Source organism: Vidua macroura, chromosome 9, assembly GCF_024509145.1.
Source record: "Vidua macroura isolate BioBank_ID:100142 chromosome 9, ASM2450914v1, whole genome shotgun sequence".
In the NCBI taxonomy this organism is placed as follows: Eukaryota; Metazoa; Chordata; class Aves; order Passeriformes; family Viduidae; genus Vidua; species Vidua macroura.
The window spans coordinates 14,163,492-14,191,392 of NC_071579.1; the positions used below are offsets into that span (position 1 = coordinate 14,163,492).

The 27,901-nt window shown below is 38.2% G+C and overlaps 1 protein-coding gene across 1 annotated transcript; it reads right to left on the reverse strand.

The window, feature by feature from the left end:
- Positions 1-623: 623 nt before the first annotated feature.
- On the reverse strand, positions 624-25,753 carry PALMD (palmdelphin). The gene is made up of 8 exons (XM_053984619.1): positions 25,371-25,753; positions 20,131-20,211; positions 14,496-14,626; positions 9,279-9,393; positions 8,363-8,396; positions 8,157-8,267; positions 6,365-7,459; positions 624-2,225 (listed from the first exon to the last, which is right to left on the reverse strand). Exons 1-8 carry the CDS (start codon positions 25,413-25,415, stop codon positions 2,182-2,184), a joined length of 1,656 nt encoding a protein of 551 aa, XP_053840594.1. The 5' UTR covers positions 25,416-25,753; the 3' UTR covers positions 624-2,181.
- Positions 25,754-27,901: the final 2,148 nt, after the last annotated feature.

Sequence of the window (27,901 nt, forward strand, 5' to 3'; positions counted from 1 at the left end):
TTGTGCTGTACAAAAGTGACTTTACGTAATGTAAACCACAAACCTGATCACTCTGAACCAGCTATTTATGACAATCATCCCAAAGGATACTGCACTTAAGAAGGACTGCTGCTTCAGCTTTGCTTCAGAGAGACTTTTGTCTTGTGGGGCCTTAGATATCACTTGGCTTTAATGATGAATTAGAGTTTTGCATGACATCACTACTGACTTTTGAAAAGATGATTTGTCACCTTTTATTTCTGGTCTTGTTGATACAGGATGCAGGAAAGCTCTGGGGCTGTAGCACTAAGATGATGAACATTCCTACTTTCCAGAAGCACAAAACTTTCCAGTCTTTCCTTTAAACCACTTGGACTAGTATTATGATGATAGTTGCTCCCTTTTCCATACTATTAAGTAGTACAGGTTGTTGGGGGAGCAGAGGATGAGTGTCCATAGCCATCTGCTTCTGTTACAAGAATTGTTTGTGACTACTTTGTATCACTCACCTGCTCTCATTTTTTGGTATATCCTTAAGAGTTGAGGCTGAAGCCTTCTGCTTTCACAACCAGCAAATAACAGAAGAAGCATGAGGAAAAAAACTCACTATAAAACAACAAACAACAAGAGGATAGACGTAGAGGAAGTGTACTATAATAAAATTTATTTGTTCTTATTTACTATTCCACTCTCCAGGTAACCATTTCTGACAAGTGTTAAAATTTGAGATTATTGCCCACATCAGACTGGGAGCCACCAAATGTTTAGAGGCTACAAATCAGTCAATTACTACCATCGTGCCTCAGTATGAGGTAGTAACTTCAGTTTTCTGCTTTGAAAAGAATACCAGCGAAAAATTATAGTGGCTTTTTTTTTTTTTACTGGTGCATAATTTGAGTCAGCTGTACCAGAATAACACAACATGAGCTTTATCTGTTTAGTGTTATAAATGAGGCTTAGACCTAGTGAATTAAAGCTGTTCTATTGATTTGAGTATAATGGTGTAGTGTGCTAAGAGGCACTTTTTGTCCCCAAGAACTATGTACTGGAAAATCTGACTTGGACATGATTTCTCTAGGTGTGATTGAACCTGCTTTTAGGGTCCTTATCTCCTCTGCCATGTGGAAAGAATTAACCTATTTTTGGTGGGAGCCTTGAAACTTGCTGGAGAACTGTGCCCAGCAGTGGCTGCACCTGTAACAGATCTTTGTATTCAGCTGCAGGACAAGCTACTGGCAACTCAATATTTCTCATGGGAGGCTTGCCTGATTTTAGCTCCCCAGCCCACTGAAACCTAAACAGTATGGCTGTTGGAGTCTTTTTCTGTTGCTGGGGGTTTGTTTCTTTGGTTGGTTTTTTTGATGGACAGCACTGCCTGTCTGACAACCAGTTTCTTGGAAAAGCAGAGCTTTCTCAGCAGGCTGGGAGGTGAAACCATGCTCAGGAGGTCAGGCTGTTCATATTATTACACACAGGATTGCTCTGTGAGGTTGTGGGTGGGCAGCATGTTTGTGGGATGGTGAAGAGAGCGGGGTGTGAGGATGGCTACGCTGTCATATGTAAATATGTACTGTGGAGGGCGAATGTACTGTGGAGGTCTAGAAGGGGGCTAAATATTTCAATATGCTGGCTTAATTATTTTTTGTTTCTTCTGCTATCACTTAAAAAGGAATGCTTTACATTTTATCCAAGGTAGTATAATTGGAAAGCACTTTTTATATTTACATGTCTTCCCACTCCTCTCTCACATTTTGCTTTTTAATAACCAATGCTTTTATAAAAACAATGCTGGAACAGCATTTTCAGTCAAAATCAGATGGATTGGCACACTTAATTGTGAAACAATGTCCCATGAAGTTCCATGGAGATAGGTGTTTATCTGCTCTGTGTATGCAGCAACAGCGTATTTCTGATTGTGAGAACAGGTATGCATATGTCTTCATATTTGTATATACACTGCATTTATGGCCTTAAGTAACTTCCCACTACTTTTAACAAAATCCAGGATGTGATATGTGTGCATGTGACAGTTGGTCAAATCTGAAAGTCTGTTAAAGTCCATTGCATTATGCAGAGGGCAAAATAGCCCATGAAACAGAGTAGCGAAACAAGCATTATGATCCAGAAAAAGTATGTGGAAGAAAGTCTTCTTAGCTTTATCTGCTTTGAGTGGTAAATTTTACTTCCATGTCATTACAGCTGTTAAAGGACCTTTTTCCCCAGCTTTGCCATTCTCATCCTCAGAGCTGCAAAAATAAACAAAGCCATTGCATTTTAAGTCTTTCTATTTCTGAAGCAAAATCTCCATATTTAGAAAAATGAAGAATACACATACCTCCAGTGGTTAATCCAGCAGAATAAGCATTGTTTTAGTGTTATAGAAAGAAATCAGTAGAAGGTGTTAGTTCTGGTAATTTTGCAATAAAGTGAGTATATTTAGAAATTACTACATAATTGCTATTTAAAAATTAGCACAGCTACCTTCTGTTTTGACTCTGTTACCTTCACTAACACATTACACAGAGTTGGTTTTGCCCTTGTCTGGATGCTGACGGATTAAAAGGATGCATGAATAATTAAACAAACTTTGTTTAAACTAAACTCCTTGGTGGGAGCTGTAACTGTTTGGAAACCTTTTCCTTTTCTGTGATGCTCAGAGAAAACTTTGTTTTCTTCCCAGTGTTGTGAGTCAGAGTGGGAGTTAGTCATGCTCCTGATTTTTTTTCTGATGAAGTAACAGCACCTGTATAAACATCAGTACGGCTGTTGTCTGTAACTGGGTATAATGGGGGTAAGTTTGAAAGGGGCAGTAAAAGGCCAATGATTTAATGTTAAGGTTATTTTTAGAACAGCAATATAATGCTGTTGTTTGATATGTAAAAGCCTCCCCCCAGCACATTGTTGATCTGAGAATGCAATGGGAATAATCTCCATTACTCTGACCTGCTAGTTTGAAGAGTCACCAAAAATAGTGTGCCTCATTCCTGCACCCTGCATATGTCTCTCTGCTGAGACACGAGGGGTCAAAGCAGCTGTTTACTTGATTTACACATGTCAGCAAGTGTCCAACTCAAGCTATGTTTCGAATGCTGAAGTTGATACAAATCATAGAAGCATCTGAGTGTAACTTTATATCAGAGCCACTGATGTTAACCTTAGCTCTTACAAAGACACTGTGTACTTTTTACAGGCTGAGGAATTCTGAAGGATTTAAGCCCTGGTCATGGTTTGAGAACAGTCAGTTTGATGCCTCACTTATAGCTCATAGTCTGGTTTTGTCTTGCTCTATACATTACAGGAAAAGATGGTGTGCATGAGTCTTCATTGAAAAGGATTTTTTATTTTACTTTCTTCATCACAAATGGAGCTGTCTCCATTGTGTTTTTTTGAAGGTTGCAACGCTTCCAGTGGTAGGAAAAAAATAAGCTAATCTAGACTAGCTAGCTGCCAAAAGCCTTGGACCTTTGTGTCCCATGAGAGCCTGTTCCACACTGTCAGTATGTTTTGCTGCTTATTCAGCTTTAGTTTTGCATTTTCTTATTCATTTCACTATGTCTAGCCTTTGTTCCCTCCCAAGGACTTTTCATTTCTCTAAGCATTGCATCTTCAAAACATTTGCACTTGAATTAATTTGCCTGAAATTTGAAGAAGAAAATAAGCCCTAATAATGCAAATACAGGTGTACCAATTATAGTGTTGTCATCCTTTTCTCTGCATGGTTTTCTGAGGGCACATACTTTGAAATATTGGTGAAGAAAGGAGCTTGTGGGGGAAGGAAAATTGCTGCTATGTGGAAAGAGGTATGTCCTACATCTTTGTAAGATTGTGGGCATGAAAAGCTCCTAATTTAATCTGATCTGTCTCTATATAGATTGGCACATGGAACAATGCCTCTGCTTCCTTGTCCTTGGCCATTGCTAACTAATTCAGTAACTTGCTCTTAATGTTCATTTCTTTCCTAAAGAAAAACAGTTTCATGAGGGGCCATCATGCTGTCTCTCCTGTGCTTCTTTGTTTTCCATTGTCTTTCAGAGTCCTCAGTGCTTGTTTAATGTTTAAATGCTGTAAGTGCTTCCCAAAGTTTTAGTTTCCAAGAGGATTCGTTCTTCTGTTTTACTGTTTGTTGTTTTAGTAATGAATGATAAGCTACCAAAAATAATTGACTCCACTCTTTTCTCTAGTGGTGTTTAGGGTGAACCTGCTAGGGTGGGCATCAATGACTGCTTTGAAAACAATATATTTCTCTAAGAAACAGCTCTCTATAATACATTGTTCTAAATCGAGAGGCTTTCCTGGTTTTGTTTCTCTTTTAGAAGTCTCAGTAGGATTAGACAGCAGTTTGGGAAAGATTGAGTCACTTCCTGGCTTTTTCCACTGATCAAAAATGTCCCAGGGAGTGGCAATAAATAAGTGGAGGGCTAAAGAAGAGTATGGCTTAGTTCCAAATTCTACTAGGCACAAAGATACTCACTTGGAGGTAGTGCTGACTGGGGGAACTTTTGAGGCAATTGCCAAATTGCTTTTAATTTAGCCGGGATCCATTTTTCTTTCCCAATTGGCCATTTTCTTATTGGTGTAATAGTTACAAGTAAATGGCTGAGACCAAATACAGATTTACAGGACAGATTCTCAAATATCTTTGCTATATTTGTGCTTAGTCCCTTTTGCTGAAAGTATTTGTTTTTCACTAACCTCAAATGAGAGAGAACCCAGATTGTTAGTGAAGTGTCTGAGTGGAAGGGGAAAAATGTAGAAATTTCAGATGCTTCTCCTGAGAGACAAAAAAAAAGTGGAGGTTGGTACGTATAAGGGTGCTCAGCTAATGTCTCACGGCCTGTGTATGGCCCATCTGACTGGTACTGCCAGCTTGTAGTTACTTCTTGGACTACTCTTTCCCAGGATACTTTCAGGAGCACCCACTCAGCAGGCTGTAGGACGAATGACCTGTTTCAGTGGAAACCTGCTGGTGGGTGCGTGAGTGTCCCTTCTCTGTTATCCTATATTTATGTGATAGGAGAATTAAGGGACCATCCCCAAAATATAATGGGCTAGAGCAGCTTCTGGAGTGGTTTATCTTACCTGTACTAACTACTTCTACTTCCAGTTGCTGGCATAAAAGCTGCTGGCAGCAGCCCTTGGTGCTGAAGAGCACAGAGAAGTATACAGATGGCAGGATGGGTGCTTGAGGAAAGCAAAGGTAATGGAAGTGTAGTGGCCTTTATTGATGAGAAAGGATGGGCAGCACTGCTGAAATGTTTCTGGCTTTTGTGTGCATGACTCCATGATGTTGATGCTCTTAAAAGCAGAGAGCCTTTCTTGCTGAACAGTTCTTCCCAATCACTGCCTACTGATGCAAAAATACTTGAAAGTTCTTACATGATGCAAAGATCATCCTCTCTCCTGACTTTACATGTAGTGTAAAGAATACCTGGGCTGTCGATTCAGCTTTACATTTTTGCTGCAAATTCTCTGGAGGGAGGGAATGTAGCATCAGGACCCCTGATCTTCCTGTAATTCAACCAGAGTGTTCTTTCCTTCAGGTGGAATGTGACTACTGTCTGCAATCTGCTGCTCTGTAAGTATACTTAAATGGAGTCTAATTGTACGTGTTAAAGTGCAACATAATCATAGAGAAGAGTTTTCTATATTTCTGGAAGATTCTGCTATTGCTTTCAAACTTTTATTATAAAACTTTATAGTAAGAAATAGATACTGTATGTATTAATAGAATATAAAATTATTCAAAAATAACTCTGTGGACTACTGAACTAACAGTGTGTAGTGATGAAAACTGTTTCATTATCTTTCAGAAGCTATAAAAATGTCTAACTCGGGTTAATGGAAAAACGTTAAAACTTGCATAAGCACTATCAAGACAATGTTGGCAATGTTGATTCCTTAAAATACAAAGTAAAGCTGATTATTAAGCGGTCTTTCTTATTTAAGGAGTAACTTGGATGATCTAGGAAATAGTTGGAATGCAGACAGGCAGAAAAACATGCCAGTGAGGGAGGAGAAATTAAGTAGCAATGCTGTTAGTTACCTGCAAGAAATGAAAACTAATTCTTCTAATTTTGGTAGCATTAATGGAATTTGAAAGAGAACCACTTTTAATCTTTCAAGGTTATAGGAATGGAATTTCTGTAATAGTTTATTTTCCAAATTTTGGTATGGTAACTAGAGCATTGCTGAAGACAAAATAATTCAACGGATCCAAAATGTAGATTGGTATTTGTTAACAAACAAGAGCAAAAAAATTATTATTAATAGCATATTAGTCTGAAACAATCCAAACAATATAAGTGATACAGTTGCCAGCAGATAAGACCAATATCAATTTGCTACATGAGCAAGCAGCAGTGACATGATTTTCCTTTTCTGTTACCTGTTAGTGAGGGATCTTCTGTACCATCTCCAGACATCTGGCTGTGAAGATGAGCATGGTGTGTTGGTGAGCTTAAGCGTTCCTCTTGCTCTTGCAGGGAGATGGAATTTTTGTGGGATATCTTGTTCAGGCTTGCACCAAGACTGCTCACAGGATTTGTCTGTTGGGCTTCTGTGGTTTTCCTGTTTGGCTGATAAACTTGACTATAATGGCCTATGGGATGATATGCTGGTTTCTCAGATTTGCTGTCATCTTCATCATCGTCATCAATGATAACCAGTTCTGCATGGATAACCCCATCATATGGGGACAACTTCTGGTTTGCTTCTGCATCGTCATCATCAACGCGCTGGTAGCCCATGAAAACCATTGTTACAGGTTCAGATTCATCCACGTAACAAGGTACAGCCTGGACAATGTTGTACCGAACATCTTCCTCATCCTGAGGTGCCGGGGATGCTGCGTTAGGATGACAGGCATTTAAAAACCTTGTCTCTCTATGTTTTTCCCTTGTATTCTGGTAAGGTTTTAATTCCTCAGGTGCAGTATTTCTTTCTTCATTATGAATCACCCTGTTCTCAGGATTAGTGTGCACTTTCTTCTCTGTATGGGAAATTACTGGGGAGGGAGACTTTGGTTGTATTACTTTTGGAAGATCAAGGCCATTCTCTTTATTTTGCTGCATAAAGGGCTCTGTTTTGGAGGAGAACCCTGTTTGATGATTGCTAAAGCCATTCATCTCTCTTTTGTCACTGCCTTCCGGTTTTGGTCCTGGGACTAATTTGTCTTTCTGAGGAGTAACTGGCCTGCAGAATTTGTTTGCAAAGACAGGTTCATGGTACTCCGTGGGAGACTGAGAATTTTTTTCAGTTGCCTGCCGTAGCAGGTCTTCCACTTCAACAGGAGCAAGTTCATCCATCCCATTTTGTGTTGTGGTCCCGTTTGAGGACACTGCATACACTGATTTCCTGCCATCATCATAGACTTTAATTCCTGTCTCTTTAAATTCCTTTGAGGGAAGAGGTATTGTTGATAACACTGTGTTTTCTCCCGTCTTCATGTCTTTTTCAACCTTAATTTCCATGGCAAACAATGCTGTTGAAAGAAACAAGTGCTTAAACTGGTAATGCAGTAGCTGCAAGAAATATAGGACTTCTGACAGTGATAGAGAACAACTGTCAGAATGAATTATTAAATATGTGAAACTATCACATACACAACCCGTGTTTTAGAGTCCCATTTTAGATGTCCCCTTTTTTCCTGTGGAAAAAAGTATTTTCATTCAGTGAGGAAGAATCAGCTGTTGAGACAGTTTTCATTACATGATAGAGTGAGAAATCCAGATTTAACCTTGGCCCCTGGCGTTATGCTGGGCAATAGCAGCTGAAGAGCTCCATGTGCTGCAGTGCCAGAGAGTCTTGGGCACTCTGAAGGGTTAGAAGGCTTTGTAGTAGTTGGGAAATAGCCTGACTGCTGCTGGCTACCCAACAGCTGTAAGTGCAGATAGAAAATGTGAAATGAATTATATGAAGGGAGTCTGTACTTAGTTATGACAGGCAGAAGAATGAAGTGCTAGAAAGAAGTGTCAGTGGTGAAAAGAGTTATTCTCAGTGGCACATACTTTACACCACTGTCTCACCTCAGTTTTGATGACCTAACTGGTAACACAGCTTAAATGAGAACAAATGTCTCATATCTGTAATGTCTATTCTTTGCTTAAAGTGTATTAGATTCAATATATAGGAAGCTTTTGTACATATTGACACCTTCTGGAGTTACTAATAAGCGGTACCTTTTCTCTTGTCTTCATCATCCATGTCAGCATGTGCTGTACTTCTCAGTGCAGAAGGTCTGAAATACTTGGGAAGGTCAGGGATGCTGGCATATATGTAGTCTGCTGCCTCTGAGTAAAGAAGATCCACAGATCCACAAAGCATTAGTATGTTTTAACTTACTTCTACAAGAACCTTTTAAAAATATTCTTTTGACTAAACGTACCTTTTTCAAATCCAGCTTTTTCAGTCTTCACAGACTAGGTGGGAAAGAGAACCATTAACAATAAATGTGATAGTTACTTTTAAGATGTTAACTAGACATTGCTTTAGTTCCCCTGATAGTTTTAACCTTTTGTGTGCACAGCTTCATACAGAGAAGGGGCTAAAAGTGAAATGTGCTTAGTTGGAGCATGGTGAGTGAGACAGTGAAATTTCTGTGGTCTTTTGCCAGTATGATTCCAAGTCACACAGGGAAGGACAAAAATATTATGCAGTGTTAAACAGTGACCTAGCTTCCCACTGTGGCCCAACCTTGTTGGCATCAAAGATTTTTTTTACAAGTCCTACTTTGGCTTTCCAGTTTTACTTATCTCCCTGTGTATCTTCAGAGAATACAGTGTGTGTGTATGTAAGAACAGCTGGACAACTGAAGTTTAGGTTCATCACTGTATTTTTTGAGATGGTTTAAGATGATTTAAAAATATTAAAATTACCTTTTGACAAAGACTAATGGCTGATAACATTAAGATGCATCATAATCTCTGTCAGGGACGTGGTGGAGAGCATGATGCAGTTTAGCTGGACACATCACCTGAAGGAGCATGAATAGATCAGCCTCCGTACCTGGTCTGTACCTGGTGTGTCTGTCTCTGGCTGAGATGCAAAGTTGCTGGGTGTCAGTGGCAGTGCTGTTTTTAGAGATGAGTAAAGATAGGAATTGCTCCCCCACCCCCATAAATAAGCAAATGGAGACATATGGGCATTTAAACAATGTAACATCTTGACCCCTCTCGTGTTTGAACTGTTGTCACTTCAGACAAAAGCTCATGACCACTCATGGGATCCACCTAGTTCCCCTTTCCCTGGATATGATGAAGATTTAGTAATAAATTCTATTTCTAGAATAAGATAGCACTAACCTTTATTATGTCTTCTGTTGTTTTCTCAACAGACTTCAGTTTCTTTAAAATTGCTTCTTCCTTAGCTGAGACTTCCATTTCTTGTCTTTCCAGAGCCTCAATTTCCTTCTCCAGTCTGCAATCACAGTTGCATTTGATTTAATACCAGGCAGAGAACAACACTGTGGAGTTGATGCATTGAGAATATGGACATTAGTAGGGATGGTTCTACTTACCTTGACAAACTTTGCTCTTATGAGATCAACTTGTGGTTTCATACACATTGGGAAAAAGGTGTGAAATAGTATTTTCATTTAAAAAGGAAAGATCCCAAACCCAACAACAAACAAAGCCTTCCACATATAAACATGGACTATTTTGCCAGTTAGGACTTGGCTGATGGGTTAACTATTTTATTTTAGAAACTTTTATTGTTCTGTGAAAGGAATACTGAGGCTCAGAAGTAAAACTTCCTTTTGGGCTGTTGACACTTGCTGTAGGCTTGTGTATTACAGCTCCCTTCCCTGCCCTTCTTATGTGTTAAGTTTATGTTGTATAGTTTCTTGCATATTAAAGCTGAGTACAATGATTAAGGTATCTTTTTTCCTGATAAGAGTTTTTATTTTCTTAGTGTATGACAAACACTTCTAAACAGAAAGGTCCAAGATAAAAAATTGAATCTCTGTGTCAGAGAGGGGAAAAACTATTCCTGGTTGTCTGGGTGTAAAGCATACTGCTAAAGTAAAGTATCTTGGTCAATTTTTCTCTGTTGAGTAAGGCAGTGACTTAAGCAGGTGTCCTGTTTCCTATTTTTTATTCTTTTTAACCAAGACTACTCTTTTCTGCATAAGTGTATATTTGTTGGGTTTTAGATGGAATTTGCCTTATTAGCTCAGTAGTTGGGAAACCAATTTCCCATGAAGATCTAGAATCCAACTCCAGATTTAACTCTGAAGTGGGACTTGAACTGAATGTCTTATGCTATAAGTTAATGCTGTATGACTTTAGTCTCCTGGTTCTTTTTAAAAAAAACTTCTTTTAATTTTAAGGAAAAAAAAGGAAATTTCAAAAGCTTCCATATTTAAGTGAAATATGCCTTCTGTTATTTTTTTTTAATCCATGCTGGAAATCAATGATTGTAGACCTAAGGCAACTGATACCACCTTTTGCTGAGAGCAGCCAGAATAGTTACAACTAGATGATCTGAGACCAAGTTAGAGACAGGGTTATAGAAGTGTTGGCCTATAACCCCAAGGGAAAGAAGTGTTATTTTTTTGTATTTTGACTTTTTTACTGTGTGCTAGGATTCATAATATTATACACTAAGTCACATGAATGATTAAAGTCTGCCATCCCTTTAAAGTAATCAGTCTAGAAAAGCTGGATGCAGGTTGACAGATCAGCATTATTGATTTCCTTCTGTGTGGCTGAGGAATCTGAATTGCCATTATGGCTCTTGCCCTATTTCAGCTCAGATATGTAGAGCTGCACTAACAGGGTGCTGCATGGACTTTTATCTGTTGGTGACAACGTCTCTTTTTTGATATACAAAGATATCACAGACCTCAAAACAGATACGGGGGGAAAAAAAAACCCTTCAGGATGAAAGTAAAAGCTAAAAAAAATATTTAAAAGCTGCTCACACTTTGGACCTGAGCTCTGCAAGATGGCCTTAGAACCCTGATCAAAGGTACTGATTACAGTGCCAAAATTTAAAAAAAATTACAGGAGGGATGAGTATTTTTGGACAGCTATAAAAGAAAGTAATGACCATGTGCCATATTTTTACACTTTACACTTATGGAACAGTCTTTGTTTAATATGTTGAGATGTTTTATTTTTATTGATATGTTTATTTTTAGATGAGACTTGATCACAATATTCTCATAATTTGAAAATCATTAAAAACTTATGGAAGCATAATGAGCTGAAAAATCATTAACTTATACGTGGGTTTATTTCAGTCTTTGCTCTAAACACTCCTAGACACACAGGTGTAAGAAGAGGAGGAAAAATCTTGGAGATACTTGAAAAAAGGGAGGTGGGGAAAAAACCACAACCCCAAATAAATCAAAGATTAAAAACAACCGTGTGTTTACCTGGGTGATCAAGAAACAAATTGCAGTTTATATATGCTCTTTCACCCATACCAACACCCACTTTATATGGTAATTAAGAGACCTGATTCAATACTCAGTGGGTTTAGAGAGAAAATCTAAGAGATGTGATTTGTATAGTTCAAAGAAATTGAAGCCCTTATAACATCATGCAGTTGAAAATTTAGGCCAGGATGTTTCTGATGTGTTCAAATGTTTAGAAACTTCTAAGTCAATCACATTTTTATGAAGTTATATCACAGTTTGTCTTGAAAGGGTCTAGCAACTATTCTAGCAAATATATGAAATTACCTTTTGTACAGCGCTGCATTTTTTAGGTGAGAAATGGAAGTATGACACAGCTACTGTATCAAATCAATCCTTTGAATATTTGTCCTCTTTTCAAGTACCACTGATTATTTGAGAGGGGGAAATAAGTAGTATAGAGGTGTGGATGAGAGAAGAAATCTTAGAAGTCAAGACATTAATTGAAAGGTTTCTCTGCCAAAGTAGCAGCTGAATTAAGAAAATCTATGGAGATTGCCTGGATGCTGCTGGCCACCTGCTGATCTGCTGGAGTTGACATCACTGCCACCCCAGGAAAAAAATAAATGGCTTGAGAATGAAAAGCAGATAGGAAGATACCACCGTGAAGAATTCTAGACTGAGGGGAAAAGGCAGTTTAGCAAGCCCTCACATATTTTTAGGTGAGTCAAATGCTTTAGCAGCTCTGTAGTATAGCCTTGAGTCTGCTTTCATGCATCACATTACAAGCCATTGAATAGGCCTTCATTATTTTGCATTTTTAAATATGTTGTTTAGCAACTAATTCCATCAAGAATGAGTGTTATTAGCTGAAGATTAAGTGAGAAAACAGGACTCTTAATTCTTCATTCAGCTTGTACCCTGACCAAGGATGTGCTCACTTGGTTCACTGAAGCTTCCAACTTGTACAGAGGATAAATAGGACAGATAATGTAAATGCAATTTTTTGTCTGTAACCAAAGCATTCAGCCATTTGTCTCCAAGGTGGCTCAGGCTGCTTGCTATTCACTGTTTTGTCATTGATACAAAAAATAGAACTTCTTCCTTTTATTAAAAAAATGCTCAAATCTGAACTGATTAGTAGACATACACCAGCTCAACTTGACACTCAAGTAAAGAATGTTTCAAAACAGAGATCCCATTTAGGAAGGTGATGGCAAGGCCCATGCCACTACTGTAAATAATTTGCCAGCAATTACAATGTCCTCTCAGCAGAAAGAAAAAAAAATGACTTGTATAAGGGTAATCAAAAAGTCTTTAAAGTGATTAATAATTTTTTAACTGAAGACAAAACACATAGAGAATAATCAACAGAGTGAACTGAAGATCTCCAAATCAAGTGAGTTTTAATAGTCAGATGCTTAGAAGAAAGAATTCTACTGAGCCTCTCAGTTTGTTGTTTCTACTGTATGATGTGTCTACATGATCAATTTAGCAATGTTTGATTTACAGGGCAGGTCAAAGGTCAGGCTTTTTTTAGCTTTGGTGATAACTGTGGTGTAGCAAAAGCACTGTGCAAGAACTGTATGATGCATATTTTATATTTATTAGTGGACTTTATTCCTAGGTTTCTGTATCACTGCTGGCTGGTTTGAAACTGGCCTGGGTGTGTATAAACAAGATGTAATGCTATTTGGAAGGCAATGTAAATGTTCTTCTAGATGCCCTTGCTAAACCACTATTAGGGAGTGGTAGGAAATTTAATTTATAGCAAAAGACATGTGAATAAAACTGCCTAAATTCTTAGTTCAGGCTTTGCTCAGGGTCAACAGAACTTTGAATCTATTCTTTCTTCTCACTACTTAGAGAAGGGCTGAACTTCCAGTGGTCTGATGGGGAAATGCTTGCTCAGCACCATTTCCTTGTTGCTCCTTAGCCCATTCTAGCCCTAGATGTTGTTCTTTTGTGGCACTCACAGTGTCTTATGGGCCCCTCTTGCATGCCTTCAAATGACAGCCTCCTGGGATGTTTTCAGGGCTTGCTGTCTACCTCCTACTGCTGCAACAATGAATCCTACAGAAGTGTGTAAGAAGATGTTCTGCAGAGAAAAGGTGCTTTTGAGCAAGAAGTCAGCATAATTATAGGATAAACTAGCACAAGGCTACTACCTGTCAGGCAAGAGAATTATTATTTGTGTCAGAGATGGAGTGAAGCAGGAAGGAGGGAAGAGGATGGGAGATCACTAGAGAAAATAATCTTGGTGACAGCTTTGCCGAAAGAGTGTGTGTAGGAGGGCAGTAGAAGCAAAGTAGAAAGGAAAATGCTATTGAATTGAAATAGAGGAAGAAGCCTTGAAAAAGGATGATTAAATCATCCTTTCCAAAATCCTTTCCAGAATCTAAAGGAACTGGAACATTTTCTGTGGGTGCTAAAGGGTAGTACCTGTCAGTATGCCTGGACCCAGGGAAGGAGGTGACTGTGTACACAGCTCTGTGGTATTTGAGAAGCTCTAACCGGAGCTAATAAGCACCATGGTAAATAAAAGTCTTTCATGAGACTGTCTCTGCAGTTAAATGTTAGTCCTGTGTGATAGGGAAGCACTAGGTGATGAGATTTGTAGAAACATCTCTACTGAAAGGTAAAAAAAGAACTTTGCTATAGAAAAGTCCTGGGACTAAATTGAGTACAAAGCACATAGAAAACTGAGGATAAGTGTTACTAATGGGGCTAGGGAGCCTGTACTGTTCTGAAGTGCTGTTATGGTGGAAGTCAGGTATTAAGGGCTGTGCCAGGGCCTAATGAAACTGGAGAACTTTCAAAATTTATTGTTGTTTTAAAGCTCTGATTCAACAATTGCTATCTTAGAGCAAGCCCCATATGCTGGGGCTTACAACTACCAAATACAGCATGGAAAGAATATCTGGAATTAGAGAAACAAATACTTTGCAATATAGTTATTGTGTTATTTGTTACAATTTGTGGTATGGAAAATTGTATTCTGTATTCTTTAATTCTGACTGGCTAGAGAACATGGCAAGAATTGCTTTACTCTGCATGTGTTAGTACTTGTTGATATTTTCATCTTTTATAAAATAAGGTAGAACTCGTAAGATGAGACCATTTTAACCTAGTCACAAGGGCAGGGGTACTTCCCTACCTGAAAATGTCTCGTTCCAGCTCATGAGTCCGTTGTTGGTCCTCCTGATTCTGCTTCTGCATTTCTTCTTCTTCTTTTGGAGTCATAGAACTAAAGCCATCCAAGAGCCATTTTTCTCTCAAGGCCTTTTTCTGATGGGGGAAAAAAGGACAAGTAAGTGAATGCTAGAAGTTAGGCTATTTAACCATTTGCTGTATTTGTCTTGATGCCACAGATGTGATCCACAGCATTGTGATCTATCCAGCATAAGGCAACCTGACCACAGTGAGTGCCACTGGAAGAAAAATGCTAAACTTTTGTGTTTTGAGATTGTTCCTAAAGATTTTGCTTTTAAGTCATTGTCCCATTTTATTAGTTCATCCAACAGAAATGTAGAGTATGTCAGCTGCTATCCATAACAGATTAATATGGGTAAGTGGATCAAGTGGTTTGTGTGTTTTCAATAAAGCAAATGAGTTGTACAACCATACATACAACAGACTCATGTGAAAGGCTCCAGTCAGAAGCACAACAGTTTTCTTTCAATAGCCCTAATTTCTGGCATTGCATAGCTTCTAGAAGGAGGTATGACAGATGAGAAGTTTCTGTAAATAAGATTGTATAGGAGTAAGAGATCTCTAGGGAGTTAGTGATGCAATGCTACCCCTGGAATTTAAAAGGATCATTTGTACTTATGATAGTGAACTCACATTTCAGCTGGTGAAGATGTGTGGGGTAAGAGGGGCAGTGGAAAGGTGGAGCGTGGGCAGCTGGTGCCTGGTTACTGTTTCAGCAGACCTGATGTGTATTTAGAGCTGCTGTTGCAGGGGCAACCCAGAGCTTAGGTGTTTAGGTCCTGACCTGGTTCGTGCCTGTGGAGTTCTTTTGGTGCAGTGGTGGCTTACAAATGGGTGTATTGTATGTGCACAGGTAAGTGTATCTCTCTCAGCTGTGTTTTCAAATTCTGAAAAATACCATTGTATGCATTGATTACTTCCTACAGCTGCTTTACACTAGGAAAGGTGCTACCTGAAAGTCATCAGAGCTCTCAAAAATACTCCTTGTAAAATAAATATTCTTGGAGGTAAGGTCATATTTGCAGGCTGAAACTTGTAAACCATGCCAACTTTCTTGCACTCTTTTTACTCCTTTCAGTCTAACTCAGGGGTATAAATGCAGTTGCTGCCTTGGGGAAGGAGTTGGGACTCTTTAGAAATACTCTTTCAACAGGCAAAAAAGGAGCACACATGTGAAGTCTTTAATTAACCATTAATGTCCCAGTTATAATTTAGATTCCTTGAGCTGTCTAATTTCCATATTAAGTTTTTTGTTGTCTCCCCCCATACAGTTTTGTTAATTGCAGGATGTGGATGCAGATTACATTAAATTTTGACTACTGCTGCTTGACGCAGAGTGTGCCCAGCACTGCTGCATTAACCTCAGTGCTGCTTGCAAGGGCTGTTGGAATCCCTGCCTGCATCCTGTATTGAGTCACTTCAACTGCTGCTTCCTGCATTTTCTATTTATTGTGTACTTTCCATGAGGCATTACTGAGGCCCAACTGGCAGAGAAATATATATGTAGGACCTTATTGCAGTCAAAAGCCATTTTCCACTTGACATATAATGTCATAGAAAGTGTGTCTAAAACAGGCTGGCTGAGAAGTCTGTGCACTCCATGGTGCTTTTAATTTTTTTACTTGTGGGATGTAAGAGCAATGTTTACAGTTGCCTTTGCCTGCAGGACAGTATTCTATCTCTGTCAACACTGGATCCTAGGAAATCTTGGTAAACACAGGTTGCTCAAAACTGGTCTCCTGAGCCTTGACTCTGTCTGTAGAATTACTTTACAGCACTTCCTTGTAGTTGTGTTCTAGGCTTTAATGAAACAAATGCAGATTTAATAGGATATTTTTACAGTGTCTGGTAGATGCAGGTAGCCTGGTGTTGGCACAACTCTTATTGACTACAAGATACTGTATTGTCAAGGGCATATAGTTATCAATTCCTTTTCTATCAAGCTGTTTGGATTTTAATGATAAGTATGGCCTCTAGAAAAGTGAGGTTTTCATCTTGGCTGGAACACTGTTAGTCTAGCACTTGTCTCCAAAAATAAATTGATAATTCCTTGTAATATTTAGAGTAGGGCTAGCACTGTAGACCTCAGAAACTGATACCCTGTATTGAAATCAACAAAAGCTTCTGTCTGTATAGGGTTAGGCCCAAGAAAACAAACTCCCTAAATACAAGTGTAAGACAATAGTGTTATTTTTGCATGTTTCTAGAGCAGTTTGCTGCTACTCCCAACTAAATGCCACGTAATCTTTTTCATTTGATTAGCCATTTTTGAAAGAATGACACATTGTGTAGTTTGGAAACAACCTTTGAATAAAGGATGGTTTCAGGTCTGCTCCATCCAGGCAGAGGCACAAGCCAGTGCAGGAGCAGCTGCTTTGGGCCTGACAGGTTTTTTTCTGCTTTCTAACATTTCCTTCCATGACAAAGTGTCTCTAGCTCAGAACCAGGTTGTGTATGTGTTATAGCACTGACATGAAGGCACTTTCATTTTGCATTAGGCTCTGTGTGTTAAGGGACAGGGATACTTGTCCACTGTGATGTGATAAAACCCTGGGAGGGGCCAGAGTGCTGGAAAGTAATCATGCTGTTCTGTGGTTCATGGTCACATCAAAAGTACCATGACAACATCCTGCAGATTCTGTGAATAATTTACAGTGTGTGCTCCAGGTATAACTCCACTACCATCCTTAACAAGGCTGGACTAGCATTGAGAGATTCATCCTTCACTGGAAAGCAAAGGTGTTTTAAGTTTGTGGGTCTTGCTCTCCCAGGAGTATGGCAGTTTACCTTACAACATTTTGGGGAAGGCATAAATAATTTTCACTTCTTTTCACACACACAAAAAAAAGTGGTTCAACACTGTTAACTGCTGGAAGGAAGAGGTGTGTGACAAGCAGCTACAAGGTAGCACTAATGGAGTTCAGGCATGTCAGAAGCCTGAAAATTAATAAACTAAACTGCAAAAGCTCTTAGAAAGTACATGCAAATCACTACTGCACTTTTCAAACAATTCTGTCTGGTCCTTTCCCTTGTTGCTTCAGTGAGAAGGACTCCAGGTAGAAGGAAGGATTAGTTGTTGGTACACCTAGAAATACTGGATAAAATTTCTTCTGTACCCACACTAGAAGCCCCTAATACCTCTTGCAGTTCTATGAAGCCCTGTCCAGACAAGTGTATTTGCTTGCATGCCCTCCACTTCATTCCCTATGTGCACACGTAGGGAATAAACTTTCCTTCTCCACTTCTACCAAATAACTAAGATCTGTCATGATGCCTCGTGTATTTCTAGTAAGAAATCTACTTGGGGGCAGCAAACAAAGTAATTGGGAAGCCAGAGCAGGGATTCCTATTTGCAAAAAGGAAGCTAAAGCTTCCTTTTTTAGACAACAAACAAAAAACATACCAAAGAAAAGCTCCAAAAAAAAAAAAAAAAAAAAAACCCAAAAAAAAACCCCTTTTGATAAACCTGTTGCTAAGGGTTATAAATAGGAAGGACAAAATGAGGAACAGGATAATGCTATCTGTCTAACAAGAACATCTCTGGCAGTGAGATTTACTAACTTGCAATAGTTTCCTAGGGGACAGGTGTGAGTTGTGTTAATAGATCATGTAGCACTGGATTTCACCATGCACAGAATGGTATGTGTATAAATGGGTGGAATCAGCCTGAATTGCTAGGGAAATGACCCCTTAATAAAACTTACTGCAGTGTTTAAATGTTTTAGAAGTCTAAATCTGTTTTAAAGCAATTCATGCACTGGATCCTGTTGTTGTTTGACTCTGTTGAAATACCTGAATTAGTCTGAAGCAAGAATGTTCATTAAGGGACATAATTTCTGGGGTATAAAGCAAAAGATGCTCATGTACTGATGTGTCTGATATTAGGTGCCTGTCTTATTCCTGAGCTGGAAAAAGTAGTCTACATTTTGTGTGCTCCAAATAACTAATGATATGTAAGTATTTATACCACTTACGTGTGTATGTAAGTATATATTTAAAGTATATATTTAAATGTATGCTTGATTCTTCTTTTCCAAGTGAATAATTTCCTCAGCAGATCCTTGCTTTGCTTTGTGTATGCAATAGGACTGATTTAAAAGCTTTTCTGTATGATCTCTGTATGATTTCTCATACAAGAGGCAGAGAAATAACATCCTCTGTTCTCTTCCAAAGTAAAACCATTTCAGTAGTACTTTTCCAGGAGTGTTTTAGCCTCTCTAAAAACTCTGTACAATTTCTTCAGAGTAAGTGCAAGGTTGGTTTTTGCTTTCTTAACTTTTAAAACTCCACTGAACCTATTAATTTTATCTATCAACATGTTCTAAGTCTGTAAGGAAACTGCCCTAGGGCTCTGTCTGCACATAGCAGTAGTGAGGATTAGCTGGTTGTCTACAACAGATCAGTTTATCCCTCTATAAAGAAGGGCAAAAGAGTCATCTGGATTTATAGACATGGAAACGTGAAATACAACTTTCAATACTCAATGTAGCCATGTACCATGATGGAGGGGTCACATGTTTGCTACTCAAAGGTTACAGGACTTGGAAAAGATATTCCCCTCCCTTTTAGACAAGATGTTCCACAAAGGGCCAAGCCTGTCCTTGGAGTAACTATCTTCCAATAAAACCTGGGCATGGCTGTGTGTTGGCTTGCCTGGCCCAGTGAACTAGTTTATCATGGCTTTTCATTTTTTTGGCTTGGCACAAAAGAAAAGGGTGGATGAAACTCAGGCTCTGGTGTCTGTTTTGAAGAGGAGTCTGTTTTAAATATGCTTCTCTCACATTTGCTGGAGGAGACGCGCCACGCTCCTGGTGTTAGATTCAATATATCTTTCTTGAGACGGTTTATCTGCTCACATAATGAAAAGAGTATGTAAAATACCAAGTCTTGCATATTTCTAGAAGTATAGATTTTGTCTCATCTCTTTAAATGACATGGACTGCCAAACTGCTATAAACATTTTAAGAATAGTGATGTTGGATAGAGATTATTGCAATTTCAGTTCTCTACAGAGGTGGATCTTTAGGTTTCTTATACCTTTGGACTTTGTAATCCTGAGTTTACTAGGCCATATTTGAGAACAATATTTGTAGCATTTATACTTTTTTTGAATATACAAAGGAACTGCATTATTTTACTAAAGATAATTAAACAAGCTGACAAAAGCCTACAGTCAAATAAATAGGGTGGATTTTTTTTTCTAGGAAAAAATGCAATTAGACCTCATTATTTTGCTGCACCCTGTACCAAGTGGGGTTGTTGTTGTGGGACTGGGGAGTGAACACACCCAGTCTGAAATGTGAAACTTAATTTTAATCTATGAGTTTTTCCTGGTTATGATCTCATTTTATGCCATGTAAGTGATCAAGTAACATTAGCTCCCCAGAGTAATTTTTTTCAAAGAGTGATGCTTATTAAAGTCAAATGGAGTCCTGGCAGGACTCCACAGAGCTATGAAAATTTGACAGTAAAAGCACGACTTAAATGCATGAAGATTTGCATTCCAACATCCCCAACCTTTATTCATGCTGTATGACTTGAGGCTATCTTCAGTTACATAAATCTAACACTTTACTTACCTTTAAATGTTGGTGTTTCATTTTTTCCTCTTCTACTTTTAGACGTTTCTGTGTAATTTCTTCTTGCAGTTTTCTTTTGTCCTACAAATTAGAAACAATAAAACTTTGTTTAGAGAAATTACTTGTTAATAAAATTATTATGTAAGTGTTGTTCAGTAGGGTGAAATCAATCCATGCAAATAAAGCCTTATTACAAAGCTTATGTGGTGCTCAGGCAGTGCATAATTCTTTGCAGCAATAACTTGATCCTACACAGGTATGGCTTCCACTGCTCTTTCTCCAAAGTACACTTAAATGTGTTAATGACCACAAAGGAGGGATGATGCAAAATAAAAATTATTTAGTCTTGGGAAGGGTAGGGGGAAAAACCAGGAAGAAAGTACAGTTGAGCAAAATTGTACATGCAGAGTGAGACTAAAAATGGGTCCTGACCAAAATTCCTAAGGCTGGCCACAGATCATTTAGGAGAGGAAAGAGTCTGCATGGTCTACACTGAGCAGCTGTGATACATCACTAGATGAAATGGGCTGTCAGTGAATCCAGCACTGAGTTTATGTATCCTGTAGCTAATAGCTGAAATAAACAGGAATAAACAAAGACTTAGAAATTTATTTTGTTAATCAAATAATGATAAAGATGAGAAAGGAGGAGTGTAATATACATCATATATGTTGTTTTCTCAATTAAAAAAAATTTTTGCTTTGTTTTTGTGGCTGCTGCTCTTTAGAAGGATAAACCTTGTGTAGTGCTGGTCTATCCTAGTGCCACCTTAATCCTTTTTATTACAGATTAGAGAAAAAAGGAAATGGGTGAACAATGTCTGAACGCGGGCCATGCTTGAGCCTCTCCTGTTTTTGGATAGCACTGTCACCTTGTGGTTCCTCTGTGTGAGGTCAAACACTGATTTAGTACCTTGTGTCCTCAGCAGACAGGGGGAAAGAAATCATGCCAAAGGAAAGTAACTTTAATAAGATGTATTAATAGGCTATTGTCTTGGTCAGCCTTAATGCTATAAAATTCTCTTGTTGGGCATGGCACCTTGCCATATGCCAATCAAGAAACATTTGTACTTGCTTCTTGATACATTTTGGGGAAGTAAATTAAGTCTTCTGTTGTGCTGTGAAGAAGTGTTTGTTGACTGGAAGCTAATTCTTCTTTCAATTAGAACAGCCTGGCTCGGTTAAAAAAGTGGTACCTTTTTAATAAAGGGTCTGTTTTCAGACAAATATGGTTTAGGAAGGGGTTAACTTCTTCACAAACAGAGGAAGAGCCTTGCCCTTTCAGCCCACCTGGGGAACCAGCTGTGTGTAAGGACTGGAGAAAGTCAGTAAGGAAGTGCTGGACATAAGGCTGGGAGTTGTTCTCCACTGTTTCCCTAGGATCTGGATCTGGGATTTGGAAACAGGAAGAGCTGCGGTGTGCTTGGCTGAATCACTTCACTGTTACTGGAAATGAGAAATCAGCAGTGGGGCCACAGGCTCTAAAGACACTTTTCTGAAGGATAGGATAGGAAGTGGAAGAAGCCACCAAACTCTATGGGGACCAAAACCAGGACAGAGGCTGGCCAGGCACTGCTGATACTATGCTGGGAATTTGTAGGTGAACATCAGTGTCACTGATCTCTCGCAGTCTGCAAAGTATAGCAGTTATTTATAAGCCCTTGACAATTTTTCCTTGATGGTGTTAGTCTGCCTTTTTTAATACTCCAAACAGAACAGGTGGGGCTCTTTCCTCAAAATACATGCTATTTTTATCTCTGAAGTGGTTTTGTGTTTTGCCGATGCTCTTTAATACAATTTACAGATTTAGGATCACTACAATATGTAATTTTTCTGCAATGACCCTTGTGTGAGACGTTATCCAAAAGCTGCTATGCTGGATTTTTATTAGCCAGACCTGATTTTGAAGATAGAATATCTGGTCTCTGATCATCACACTTTTCCTTACTCAGGAAGAATTCCTGGTCTCATGGTATAAATGGCCTTTAAATAACCCATCATTAGATGAGCAGTGTGACAAGAGCTTGTGTTTACAGATTATTACAATTCTTAAGGAAAACTATTTTTGTCTTTATTAAAGTTCTGGATAGGATTCTTAGCCAGAGAATGAACTTTGACTTGCTTTATACTATTAAAAAATATTTTAAGTCAATTTGAATATTCTTTTTGCACCAGTGGAGATGTAATAAGAGTTTGGGCGGTCTGAAATGAGTATTTGTACATAAACTACTGTGCAGAAAGAAACCTGAGTATAAAGGCATAAATTAGTGCATTTTAAACTAACTGTATAGTAAGGAACCTATTCAGTAAAGAAAATTTTGCCTGTTTTTTTCTTTTTCAGAGGTCCACATTTCTTTTATGTCCAATGTGTTCTCTCTGAAATTTTTCTTCTTGTATACTCTGGTGTTCTAGCATGCTTTAATTTCACTAGTAGGTATTAAATATCTGTTAGACAGTTATCCAGACTGAATCAGCTGAAATAGATTGTCTTTTATATGTCTAGGCTATATATCTCTATAGTTCAGTCTAATTCCTAAGCTAATAAGTATGAGGAATCTTTTTGAACCTTGTGTGCCAAAATAACTTTAAAAACCTGTTAGAACACTTTCTACCATGCATTCTGCTATGCTTTGTCTGCACATCATGTCTTGCTTTATGAAGCTTTGACTGTACATCTAATGGAATAAATGTTTACTCCTGGATAGCTAAGGGAGCCGTGATTCTATTAAACCTCATGCTCTGACCCTGTAGATGATCGTTGCTGGCAGAAGTCCTTGAATCCTCTCTTACTATGCTCTTGTTAATGTGAGCAGGATTTGCTTTTTATGACAGAGCATCTTCAGCCATTCCTTTCTGCTGTGCATCAATGCAAGGTAAGACTTGGTGTTAATTTTCACTCCTACTGAAACATGTGGGACTCTTTCCTGATTTTTGTGCACAGAAATGAATTGTGTTCTAGACTGGATCTGTCCGAAAGAAAGGCAGTGGCATCCACAGAGCAGTGTCTTGTGAAATACCTTGCCTGCCAAGTCCATTGGTTTGTGTCATTGTTCTACAGTGGTGCCAGAGATGGTGGTCTTGGTCCCCTGGCAAATGCCACATACTGTCAAATTCCATGGAGCAGCTAATGTTTTAACTAATATATTTTTATTTCCATGTCATTTTCCAGACATAAAAACCACTAAGCATCCAAAGTATTAAAGCTTTCATATCTTAAGGTATGAAAGTCTTTCTAACAAATGAAGGCATTTTATATTTTCTTCTATATTCTAGATACACTAGCAGCAGGTGGCAGCTACATAACAAAGGAAAAAAGTTTCCTTTTCAGAGCCGTGGGAGAATCAAAACATTTAATAACAACACCATCATGAACACAAACAATAATCGTGTTTTCCTTTTTGTTTGCTATATGGAGAAAATATTTGCAAAAGACTTTGAAAACTCCTGCTGGTTGTGTTGCTGTCAAGGAGACGGATATTTAACAACAGACTCCAATAAGGTTCAGTGCAGGTGCAGTTGACGGCTGGAGTGCCCCTTGCTACCCTGTTAGATCCTGTACACCAAACATCTGGAAGGTAGACTTGAAAGTCCCAGGTATTGAGCCAAACCTCCTCAGAGCCACGGAGGAGCTTGCTATTGTAACTGCAGGGTGTTGTTTCTCTGGACAACTCTTACTGCAGGTTGTTAGTGCTGATAACTTCACCTTATTCAGGCTACTTTATTTCTGCAGTCAGAACCCTCCACATGTTTCAACTGAATGCTCTGGACTGATGAAAGTAGGGAGCACTCCTTTACACATCAAGTGTAACAAATGAAGTCATAGGCAGAACCCAAATATTAATTCCTATTTCTTCTAATGCAATACACTGAAAGCTGTCTCAGGTTCTTTAAATAAAAACCTGCTCCAGTATTCATTTGGAAGCAAAGCTGCAACTGGAGGATGCCAGCCTCAGTATGTTCTTAGGAGTCCTCATCAGCCAAGAGTGCTGCCCTATTCCTGCCCCTGAATCCCAGGGAGCATAAAAAATTGTGAGGCCTGGACTTCTCTAGAGTGCCAAAACTGTTGTTATCTTTTGAGTCCATATACCAGAGACAAAGTCCAGGTTATGACCCTGGCTCAGGCAACATTGCAGTTAAACAAACAAATGTACTCTAAACCCTCTAAAACATATCAAATTACCTTATTGTGGACTTGTGTCAGGTCTCAAGTAAATACAATAAATGCTCCTGTTGGCTCTTATCAAGTGCCATAATTAAAACTCAACTGAATTAAAACCCAACCTGTTAGATTCCCATAGATTTTCAGTTAGGCCTTCTTACATTTATTTTGATTGCAATAAGGTATTTTTAAATTCTGCCCACCATTTATTCTGCTAGTTGTGTTTCACAACTAATCTGTCATGTTAGGAGTGTGACAAATACCTTTATTTCCATTATTTATTATTAACCAAGAGAGCACGTGATCCTTCTGGAGGTTTCCTTTCATCTCAGAGGGCCAAATTTTGTTTCAGTTTAAGTCTTTTGTAACTGAATAAATTTGGTTGGAAATCAAATCAGAGGAGGATTTAGCTTCAGCCAATTTTTATAACATGAGGTTGTATTAATTTAAAAATTCTTTAGTTGTTCCTATTACCCACTAGAAATCATCACTCAGATTTCCTTTTAGAAGATAAACTGAAAATGTTTTCTAATGTCTCCAGCATAAACTTCACTGAGTCTGTCCACTGAAAACTGGCAGGTAGACATTTGCTTAATCCAAGTTTGTCCTTTTTTACTTTTCTGACAGCAATACTTATGACAGATCATTAATAATTCAGAAATTGTATTTAATTCCACAGTACAAATGAAAAATTTCTAATCTCACATTATGAAATGTGAAAATTGATTTGTTCTGGAATTCTCTAGCTGCCTTCTGACCTTCAGGCAAACATTCTGTAATGTGTGTTTTAGACTGTCCAGCAGTGATTTGCACACATACTTTCACTGCTTTCAATTTAAATTTAAGGTGCAATACAACCAATGCAACCCATAATAAACTCAGTACAGTCAACTCAGCTGTCTTAAAGTAATACCTTATAAACTAGAATTATTAAGTAACAATTTCAAGCAGATATAAAGTCCTTTCCTTTTCTGTCCTAAGCTAAATCATTATTCAGCAAACACACAGCAGCTCATTACTAATATTACTTTTAAGCCTTTTTTTTTTTTTTTAAATAGTGAATTATAACCATGAGCACTTACTGTTATGGCCTGGAATCTTTCTTTCAGCAATTCGGCTTCCTCCATTCTACAAATCAAAAACAGACAAGTAGTGAAGGCAAACAGAATGAGACCATAAGCAAAAAACCTCCTGGTGGGACTACAAAAAAAAAAAAAAAAAAAAAAAAGCTGAGGTGATTTGATCCAATTCCAGAGCAGAAAGAGGCAGAATTTTTGACTTGTCAGAAGAGTCCCTGAACAGATGAGCAGATCAGTCCAGACAGACACATGTAATGAGGGTGTGGAGAAGAGGCAGACAGGGAGAGTGCTGGCATGAGTTGACTGACAAGTTGGAACAGTGGAGCACAAGCTCTTTTCCTTCAGGAGCTGCCAACTCTTTGTTTTAATGTGCTCGGTTAGCGTGCCACTGCTGCTTTAACTGTTAAATGCCCAAAACAGACTCTTACAGGACCATGGTTGAAGTAAACTTTTATTATGTTCCTATTTATCTTTCCTTTCTTTTTCTATGATTCTGGTGATAAACAGATATTTTAAACATATTAAATTTATTTAAACTAATAAAGTTTATGATTTAAATTATTGATCTTATTTCACCAGTATGTTTTAACCTGTTGTAATATTAGCATTGTAGATGGCATGGAGATTTTTGGGATGGCTGTTTCAATTTAGTTTTGTAGATGAAATTTTTAGAAAAGCTGTATTCATAGCTGGAAGAATTTTAGAACTGCTAACCTGAAGTAAGATAAACTTGAAGCAGTCAGGTCTTTCATTAAATGCAAGTGTTAATCTGTGCAATTACTGGTCAGCTATCTGGGACTCAGGGGAAGCTTTGTCTAAGTAAGGATTTCAGGATCATCACTGCAGTGTTACCGAGATGAATCTAAAATGCTGGTGGCTCTCAGGCTGGATTTTTATTCAGTTGACTTGCTGCAGACTTCTGCTGAAAACAGCATTCTGTGCCTTTAGGGATGGTGAACATTTTGACCTTTCCATTTACCTGAGTGAGAGTCAGCCATCCAAAATCAATCTAGGAAACTTGCAGAACAAGTGGAACTGCCTTAGTAAAATCCAGTTGTGGAAAGAATTCTAAGCAAATCAAACAGCATAAAGGTGTAATGTGAATCTGGAATCCCCTTGTTACCTTCAGTATCATGTAACTTTAAGTCTTTGTAAGGACATCAGCAGAGTCAGTCAGCATGTTTGGGTTTTTCCTGCTAATTCACTGACATGACTCAACTCAGCAGGATTTGGTGACAGGGTTTATTTTACATGTTGGTACAGTGACCTGAAGTTTAATGGCAAATCAAGCTCATTATTAGCAAATTATAAGATGCTACAGAATTGAACGCTTGATGGTGAAATTGCAGCCTTAAAATTCAATAGAAACCAATATTTAATTTCAATTTCCTCCTTTCTAGTATGTCATCACTCCACTATATACATGAGCAGATTTCCCCCCTCTGCACTGGGGATTAAGGATTCATTAATGTTTTCTTTATACTCTGATCCACCCTGAGGTTTTGTTCAAACTTGCAAATATCCCATTTTTAATCTCCAGTGAAGAGTTAATTTCTATTTTTAAAATATTAATATATGCTTTATTTGCTCAACATCTGAAATTTAAAAAATTACAATATTAAAGTAAATGCAAAGTTCAAAGGCAAGTATATTGAGGTGTATCAAGAGACAGATTACATGGGAGTTTAAATAAGTTTGGTTTATGGATAACAGAATAAATTCAATCACCCTGTGAAAATAAATATATTGTTGCTGCAGATGCCAATAGGGAGACAGTCTTTCTGTTTAAGTTTTCATAAGTTAGTATAGCCTGCCTTACCAAACATTGAAAAAAACCAAAACCAACTTATTTTTCTTTGGTCCTCTGTGAAGTTCATCTTAAATTTTAAGTGTGTAGGTGGACTTCAGAATGTTTAAAAAATATTTAAAGCAGCAATGGATTACATCATAAGTAAGGATGTCTGTTTTGGGCCAGAATCTGTACTGTGAAATAAACGGGATCTACACTCAATGGCTGGAGGAATTAGAGCTGTATTTCAAGAGCAAATTAAAATCAATGGGTTTGCATTGCTTAGAATTTTTATGATCTAAAATATTCTCCTAAATTTATGCTTGAAAATTAAGTGTTTTTAAAAACCCTTCTTGTGGATGTTATGTAGTAACAGACTGGAAGGTGTTTAACATGTCTTTCCCTAATCTAAACCAGCAAGTTGAGGTAACCTGAAGAAGGTTTCTAGAATGTTGCTTCTGTTTTTAGGTGACCATTATTAAGAAAGTATTTAAAACCCACTTTAAATATTTTAAATTGTTTGCATCATATATATCCCCTTGTTAGGCAGGATTTGTTGTTCAGTCAATAGGTTGTTTTCCAGTTATCTTAATCCTATTCTAATTGGGATTTATGTGCAAGAGAAGAAATGGACCAGCTGTCATTTTGTCTGCCCGGTAAGCCTGCCTTACCAGGAGGAGTATCCATGGAGTAAAGGTTAGAGCAGTGAATCTGAACAGCTGTGTTTTCAGCCTGCAGGATTCTT